At 44.8% G+C, this 8,837-nt stretch overlaps 1 protein-coding gene across 1 annotated transcript in view; it reads right to left on the bottom strand.

Moving 5' to 3' along the window:
* The window catches only part of mmp17a (matrix metallopeptidase 17a), a 94,666-nt gene that overhangs the window by 2,465 nt on the left and 83,364 nt on the right, over window positions 1–8,837 (bottom strand). Inside the window, exon 8 of the mRNA XM_043715248.1 lies at window positions 3,847–4,025. Within this exon, the coding sequence (XP_043571183.1) occupies window positions 3,847–4,025 (179 nt within the window). The remainder of the gene's footprint in view (window positions 1–3,846; window positions 4,026–8,837) is intronic.

The following is an 8,837-nucleotide window of genomic DNA, read 5'->3' as shown; positions in this document are numbered from 1 at the left end:
GGTTGCGCTTTGGCGGGTCAGTGTGGACTTGTTGGGCCAAAGGGCCTGTTTCCACACTGTAATGTAATCTAATCTAAGAATTGTAAACAATTGCGATCCCAACACTGATCCCTGGGACACACCACTAGCTACTGATTGCGAACCAGAAAAGCACTCGTTTATCCCCACTCTTTGCTTCCAGTTAATTAATCAATCCTCTATCCATCCCAATACATTACCCATAACACCTTGCACCTTTATCTTTTGCAGCAGCCTTTTGTGCAGCACCTTGTCGAATACCTTCTGGAAATCCAGGTACACCACATCTACAGGGTCCCCATTTTCCACCACTGTCCTCAAAGAATTCCAGTAAATTAGTTAAACATGACCTGCCTTTCATGAACCCATGCTACACCTGCCCGATGGAACAATTTCTATCCAGATGTCTCACTATTTCTTCCTCGGTTATAGATTCAAACATTTTCCCCACTAAAGAAGTGAAGCTCACGGACCTGTCAATACCTGCCTTTTGTCTACCTCCTTTTTTAAACAATGGCATCAAATTGCTGTTTCCCAATCTGCCAGAACCAAAAGAAAACTGTCTGTCTCACCAAATCTGACCTACGGGTCACTCCAGACCCATAGCCATGTGGCTGACTCTGAACTGCCTGATGGGCAATTGAGGATAGATAATACCCAGCCACGCCCACAGCCTGGGAAGGAATAAAAGGAGCTGGTGATGGCTAGTAAAACACACCATGGTGAGAAACCCTGAGTTTTAACAGAGGGTTTACCCTGTTCCTGTAAACACAGGGAATCACATAACACAGGAGATTGATGGGGCAAGATGGGGATGGGGCAGATTGTGATTCCCAGACCAGTCAATGCGAAAACGAAGGAGAGGGTTAAATAGAGGTGTTCAAATGTGGAAGAGTTTTGCCAGAGTAGACAGTGACACAAGGGAAGATATTGCTCAGTCAGCCGTAATGGTAATTGGGAATGATGAAATGATATTTGTAAAGCCTGATAAGTTGATGGAAGCACATTCAACAATTGCCTTCAAAAGGGAATTGCATACAAACTTGAAAAGGGCAGAAACAAATGACCAGACCATGGGGAGAGGGCAGGGTGTGGGGTTTGTGAGAAACTTCTCTCAAACAGCTGCTTCAGGCACCAGGAGCTAACAGACGCCCGATGTGCTCTGTCATCCTATCATTCTGATACATATCTCTGTGGGCTGTTTAATATAATATAAAGACAAAACAACATGATTACATGTTTTTGATAAAGTCCCACAAACGATACTAATGCTTAAAGTGACAGCCCGTGGGATCCGAGGAAATTTGATATATTGGATCCAGAATTGATTGAGTGGCAGAAACCCGAGTGTGATGGTTGAGGAATGTTTTTATGAATGAAAGTGTGTGCTCAGTGCGGCCCCATATGGATCAGGGTTCAGGCCCTTGCTGTTTGTGGTATATTTAAAAGTTGAAAGGCTTGATCTGTAAGTTTGTGAACAATGTGAAAATTTGTGAGTGGTAAATAGTGAGGGAGATAGCCTGGGACTACATGAGGATATAGATGGGCTGGACAGATGGGCTGATCAATCTGGATCAGTGTAAAATGATGCACTTGGGCAGGACAAACAAGGCAAGGGAATACATGATGAATAGAAGGATCTAAGGAAACACCGAGAGACCCTAATGTACATGTTCACCAGCCCCTTAAGGTAGTGGGATACTTAGATAAAATGGTTAAGAAGCCTTTATTAGCTGAGGTATAGAGCAGGGAGGTGATGCTGGAACTGTATAAAATATTGGTTAGGCCACAGCTGAAGTACTGGGTGCAGTTCTGGAATTCATATTATAGGGAGGATGTGATAGCACTGGGAGAGAGAGATTTACAAGGATGCTGCCTGGGCTGGAGAGTCTCAGTGATGGAGAGAGATTGGACAGACTGGGGATGCTGTCCTTAGAGCAGAGGGGACTGAGGGGGACATGATTGAGATGGAGAACATGATGAGGGGCATGGACAGGGTAGACAGGAAGAATCCTTTCACCTTGGTGGAGGGATCAGCGAGCAGGGGGTGGAGATTGAAGGTTCAGGCCAAGAGGCTTCGAGGAGATGTGAGAAAAAAAATGCTTCCACCCAGAGGGTTTTGGGAGTCTGGAACTCCCTACCAGTAAGGGTGGGAGAGTCATAGAGTTACAGAGATGTAAAGCATGGAAACAGACCCTTCGATCCAACTCATCCATGCTGACCAGATATCCCAACCCAATCTAGTCCCACCTGCCAGCACCCAGCCCATATGCCTCCAAACCCTTCCTATTCATATACCCATCCAAATGCCTTTTAAATGTTGCAATTGTACCAATCTTCACCACATCCTCTGGCAGTTCATTCCATACACGTACCACCCTCTGCGTGAAAAAGTTGCCCATTAGGTACCTTTTATGTCTTTCCCCTCTCACTCTAAACCTATGGCCTCTAGTTCTGGACTCCCCGACCCCAGGGGAAAGACATTGCCTATTTACCCTATTCATGCCCCTCATAATTTTGTAAACCTCTATAAGGTCACCCCTTAGCCTCTGACACTCCAGGGAAAACAGCCCCAGCCTGTTCAGCCTCTCCCTATAGCTCAAATCCTCCAACCCTGGCATCATCCTTGTAAATCTTTTCTGAACCCTTTCAAGTTTCACAACATCTTTCTGATAGGAAGGAGACCAGAATTGCACACAATATTCCAAAAGTGGCCTAACCAATGTCCTGTACAGCCGCAACATGACCTCCCAACTCCTCTACTCAATACTCTGACCAATAAAGGAAAGCATACCAAACGCCTTCTTCACTATCCTATCTACCTGCGACTCCACTTTCAAGGAGCTATGAACCTGCACTCCAAGGTCTCTTTGTTCAGCAACACTCCCTAGGACCTTACCATTAAGTGTATAAGGAGAAAGTGAGGTCTGCAGATGCTGGAGATCAGAGCTGAAAATGTGTTGCTGGAAAAGCGCAGCAGGTCAGGCAGCATCCAGGGAACAGGAGAATCGACGTTTCAGGCGTAAGCCCTTCTTCAGGAAATCCTGAAGAAGGGCTTATGCCCGAAACGTCGATTCATTAAGTGTATAAGTCCTGCAAAGGTTTGCTTTCCCAAAATGCAGCACCTCGCATTCATCTGAGCTAAACTCCACCTGCCACTTCTCAGCCCATTGGCCCATCTGGCCAAGATCCTGTTGTAATCTGAGGTAACCCTCTTCACTGTCCACTACACCTCCGATTTTGGTGTCATCTGCAAACTTACTAACTGTACCTGGCAGGACAGTGAAGAAGCATTTAGATATACACCTACAAAGCCATGGCATATAGGGTTCTAGACCACGTGCTGGGAAATGGGATTAGAATAGGGAGGTCATTGTTTTTGATCAATACAGACTTGATGGGCTGAAGAGTCTTTTCCTGTGATGTAGCCCCCCATGACTCTAAATGTGACCATAATAGCTTTTCTGAAATCATAATCTGCAACTCTTTCTGTGACTGAGCCATGGGTCAAGGTGGTGAGAAAGAAGCAGATTAAGAGACTGTAGCCAGCTGTTTGAGGTTGAGTTGATGGAAATGGTTATTGGTGGCCCATTTAGACTGATACAAACATCTCTGGCGAAAGTGAGGACTGCAGATGCTGGAGGTCAGAGTCGAGAGTGTGGTGCTGGAAAAGCACAGCAGGTCAGGCAGCATCCGAGGAGCAGGAGAATTGACATTTTGGGCAAAAGCCCTTCATCAGGATTCAAACACCTGCCAGGTGCTAATGGTGGAGAGGGTAAGGACTGGAGAGTGCACTGGGGTGGGTTCAGGTGGGTGAACCTGCCATACCCCAGCTGAAGAAGTTAATTTCTTACCTTTGAAGAATACTATTTTATGGTCTCCAGTTCTCTCATAGACAGAGTCCACACCTTCCATGTTGCTGGGTAACCCCCGCCAAAACCGCTGGATCTCTGCTGGTTGCAAGGAGACCAAATGTCTGTTACGGGTCAGCCGCCAGAAATACCTCCCTATTGGAGCAAACACAAGAGTTTACTGAGGGAACCGGATTCAAAAACAGGAGTGTAGCACCGCGATCTACAGTGCAATACTTCACATTGTCCTCAATTCCCTCCCTACCCTCTCCGTGACCTCCTTCACCTCCACAACACTCCAGGATCTCTACATTCCTCCAGCTCTGACCTCTTCAGCATCTCCCGTTTTAATTGCTCCACAAATGACAGCCTTAAATGCAGCTGTCTAGGGCCTGACTCTACAATTCTCTTACTTCAACCTCTCCGTGCCTCTGCCTCCTTGGAAATTCTGCATAGAACCTGATTTTTAGATTGAATATTAAATTCTGTCACACAAAAGCTGTCAAGCCTTGGCTCGCATTTACTATGTGAAGGGTGCTATGTAAATGTAAGTTGTTATTATCAATTCTCTCCATAGCCTGCACCATAACAGAAATTGCACTCATCAGGTCAATCTGCAAGATTACTAATATAAAGGCAAAACAACAGTTAAACTGCATGGGAAGAGAGAGTTAATTTGTAAGCAAGTTGACTCCTTCAATTGTTATTACAATTACAGTACTATTTAATAGTTAACTCTTATTAATTACAATCAGAGTCCACTCGCCAACAAATCGGCTCGCTTTTCCCATGCAGTATAAATATTGTCTTGCCTTTGTATTGTTACTGTTCCCTGGAGCATCGGAGACTGAGGGGTAACTTTACAGAGGTTTATAAAATCATGAGGGGCTTGGATAGGGTAAATAGACAAGGTCTTTTCCCTGGGGTGGGGGAATCCAGAACTAGAGGGCATAGGTTTAGGTTGAGAGGGGAAATATTTAAAAGAGACCTAAGGGGCAACTTTTTCACACAGAGGGTGGTGCGTGTATGGAATGAGCTGCCAGAGGAAGTGGTGGAGGCTGGTACAATTACAGCATTTAAAAGGCATCTGGATGGGTATATGAATAGGAAGGGTTTGGAGGGATATAGGCCAAGTACTGGAAGATGGGACTAGATTAATTTAGGATACCTGGTCAGCATGGACGAGTTGGACCAAAGTGTCTGTTTCTGTGCTATGCATCTCTATGACTCTATGACTTTTACAAATTGTCCTGATGAGTGCAAGATGAAATGTTTTTTCGGTTCATCAATACTCAAGTTTTCCATGAACAAGCGACTAGTTTTGAAATCGTCATCCTTAGTGTGATGCGGTTTCTATGGATTTCAGCAAGGGTTTTGAAAAGGTCCTAAATGGGAACTTGATATAGAAGGTGGGATCCAGGGTAACTTGGCAAATTGGATCCAAGATTAGTGACAGGAGACAGCGGGTGGTGATAGAGGCCTGTTGTGCAGTGGAGTACCACAGGGATCGGTGCTGGGAGCCTTTTTGTTTGTGATATTCATAAACAATGGAGATGAAAATGTGGGCGTGATGACAAGCAACTCTGGATGGCACAAAGATTGGTTGCCAGTAAGGAGGAAGTTGTTAGGTTACAGGAAGATGTAAGTGGCTTGGTCAGATTGGCAGGTCAGTGACTGATGGAATCTAACCCTGATCACTGTCAGGTGATGCACTTTGGAAGCAGCCACAAGACAAGAGAGAATTGAGTAAGTGACAGGACACTAGGAAGCTCAGAGGAACAGGGGGATCAGGTGGTGCCTGTCTGCAGATCCCTGATGGTGGCAAGGCAGGTTAATAGGGTGATTGAGAAGGGGACACTTTCCTTTATCAGATATAGCATGGACTGTAAGAGCAGGGAGATCATGTTGGAGATGTACAGGACTTTGGTTAGACCACAGCTGGAATACTGTGTGCAGGTCTGATCCCAACACTATAAGAAGGATGTGGTTGTACTGGAGAGGCTGCAGAATAGTTTCCCCAGGATGTTGCCTGGGATGGAGCATTTCAGTGATGAAGGGAGGCTGGATAAGCTCGGGGTGTTTTCTTGGGAACCGGGAAGGTTAAAGGGGAGGCCTTATAGAGGTGTATAAGGTTATAAGGGGCATGGACAGGGTGGAGAGAGAGCAGCTGTTTCCCCTTAGTCAGAGGGTCACTAACACAAAGCACACTTTTACAGTTTTAGTACTACAGACTCGATCAGCCAAAGGGTCTCTTATGTACTGTAGGATTCTATAATTCCACAATACCTGTAAAATGGAGCTGAATTATTGTCTTGACTGCTGCAGTTATTGTCTATTCCAGCAGATGGAGCTATGTGCCAAACAAGACACGTCAAGAAGGCAAACACTGAATGGCTTCATTGATAGCACCACCGGAAATTTTAATGTTTAATATTACTGCCTTCAATTCATTACACCATCTCTCCCTGCTCCGTTAAATAGCTTCCTATTCCAATCATTTGTCAAATCTTTCAATAATAGTAATAATATATTGTTTCATCTCCAGGCTGATGTGATTGCCTTTAAATTGCAGCAAAAAGGCAGCAATATTTCACAGGAGACCATTTGTAATCAAGTGAACAGCAGTGGTTTGGGAGCTGGCCCTGGGCAGCTGTGTGAAAAATTGAGAGAATATGAGAATGCACACAAGAAAACCAGGAGCCAATATGAACCATTAAATTGATGCAAATTGACTGCCCAGCTGCCTGCACTACAACAACGCCCACACTTCAAAAACACGTCATCAATTATAGAGACCCATTGGTTGGGAAAGGTGCTACCTAAATGCAAGTTTTTAAATACATATAAATAGGAGCCTGCTGAGGTGTTTTATTTAATTCCTGAGAAGTGTAGCTGTTTCCCTGATGTTTGGAAACTGTGACCTGTATTAATGTGAAGGTGTTAGTGTTGGATTGGGATGGACAAAGTCAGAAGTCACATGACACCACGTTATAGTCCAACAGATTCATTCCAAATCACAAGTTTTCGGATGCTGCCCCAGTTGGTGTTCCTATTCCAAACAAGCCACAAGCCCTGCTTTATCTACATCCCCCCGCCTCCTGAAGCCCCATCTCTGCATCCTTCTGTTCAATGGCAGCTCGGACAGAACTTGAATATCGCTGCACACAATGACCCGCTTTCAAAACAACTTATCAGAATTAATTTACGTTTGTGAATTTAAACAAAAATTGGCTTTTAAGTGTTCCTGCGTGCATTTGCCATGGCAACACTTGACCAATGAGAACCCACTTGCTAACCTATCAGCAGGCTGTTTGTCACAGAGTCTGACAGCAGAGAAACAGATCCTTTGGTCCACACCAGTCCATGCTGGTGTATAATCCCAACCTAGACTAGTCTCAGCTGTCTGGTCCTGATCCATTTCCCTCAAAACCTTTCCCTATTCATGTACTTATCCAAATCTCTCTTAAATGTTGTAATTGTACCCACACCCACTACCCCCTCAGGAAGTTCATTCCACACATGAACCACCCTCTGTGTAAAGAATTTGTCCCTCATGTCTTCTTTAAGTCTTTCTCCTCTCACCTTAAAAATCTGCCCTCGAGTCTTGAAATCCCTAACCCTCAGGAAAAGACAACTACTATTAACTCTATCTATACCTTTCATTACTTTATAAACTTCTATCAGGTCGCTTCTTAATCTCCTATCTTCCAGTGAAAAAAGTCCCAGCCTATCCAGCCTTTCTTTATAACTCAAATCTTCCATTTCCAGCAACATCCTGGAAAATCTCTTCTGAACCCTCTCCAGCTTAATAATATCCTTGCTACATGAACACCAACTAGCCACAAAAAGACATGACCCTCTCTCACTAGTATCCTCACATACGGATGAGCAAGGACACCACTTCGACTGGGACAATACATCCATCCTAGGACAAGCCAAACAGAGACACGCACGAGAATTCCTAGAAGCATGGCATTACAACTGGAATTCTATCAACAAACACATTGACTTCGATCCCATTTACCACCCCCGAGAAAAATAATAGGAAATGACATCACCAACCCAAAGAAACCCAAACATATAAATAGAAAGGGTGCTACACCATCAGTGCTTCATCCGGAGGTTCACTGAAGATGTTACCTAGTATGGTGGTGAAACGTCAGAAAACAAACCCTCCAGCTCAGCGAGCAAACTTACATCCATGTCCTTCCTATAATTGGGCGATCAGAACTGGACACAGTATTCCAGAAGAGGCCTCACCAATGTCCTATACAACCTCAACCTGACTTCCCTACTCCTATACTCGAAGGACTGAGCAATGAATTGACGTCCCCTTTGACATTCTTGTATGTGTCCTGATGAGAGCAAAGTGAAAAGCAGAGGTATCTATGTGTGTAATATGTTCATCCAGCTACCCCTTCAAGATATCTAGACTATTTACACCAATGATTCCTTACCATGAGGATAGAGTGAGGTGGGGTTGGGTGGGAGAACACTTGTACAAAACAAAAAATGCTGCTGTGGTTCTGTTCGCCGAGCTGGAAGTTGTTGTTGCAAACGTTTCGTCCCCTGTCTAGGTGACATCCTCAGTGCTTGGGAGCCTCCTGTGAAGCGCTTCTGTGGTGTTTCCTCTGGCATTTATAGTGGCCTGTCGCTGCCGCTTCCGGTTGTCAGTTTCAGCTGTCCGCTGTAGTGGCCGGTATATTGGGTCCAGGTCGATGTGTTTGTTGATGGTGTTTGTGGATGAGTGCCATGCTTCTAGGAATTTCCTGGCTGTTCTTTGTTTGGCTTGCCCTATAATAGTAGTGTTGTCCCAGTCAAATTCATGTTGCTTGTCGTCTGCGTGTGTGGCTACGAGGGATAGCTGGTCGTGTCGTTTCGTGACTAGTTGATGTTCATGGATGCGGATCGTTAGCTGTCTTCCTGTTTGCTCCCAGCATGAGTAAAACTAATGTAGTGTACAAAATC

This window comes from Chiloscyllium plagiosum, chromosome 25 (assembly GCF_004010195.1).
Source record: "Chiloscyllium plagiosum isolate BGI_BamShark_2017 chromosome 25, ASM401019v2, whole genome shotgun sequence".
Classification (NCBI taxonomy): Eukaryota; Metazoa; Chordata; class Chondrichthyes; order Orectolobiformes; family Hemiscylliidae; genus Chiloscyllium; species Chiloscyllium plagiosum.
Note: the sequence above shows the minus strand (reverse complement) of the source record. Positions and strands in the feature narration are given on the sequence as shown.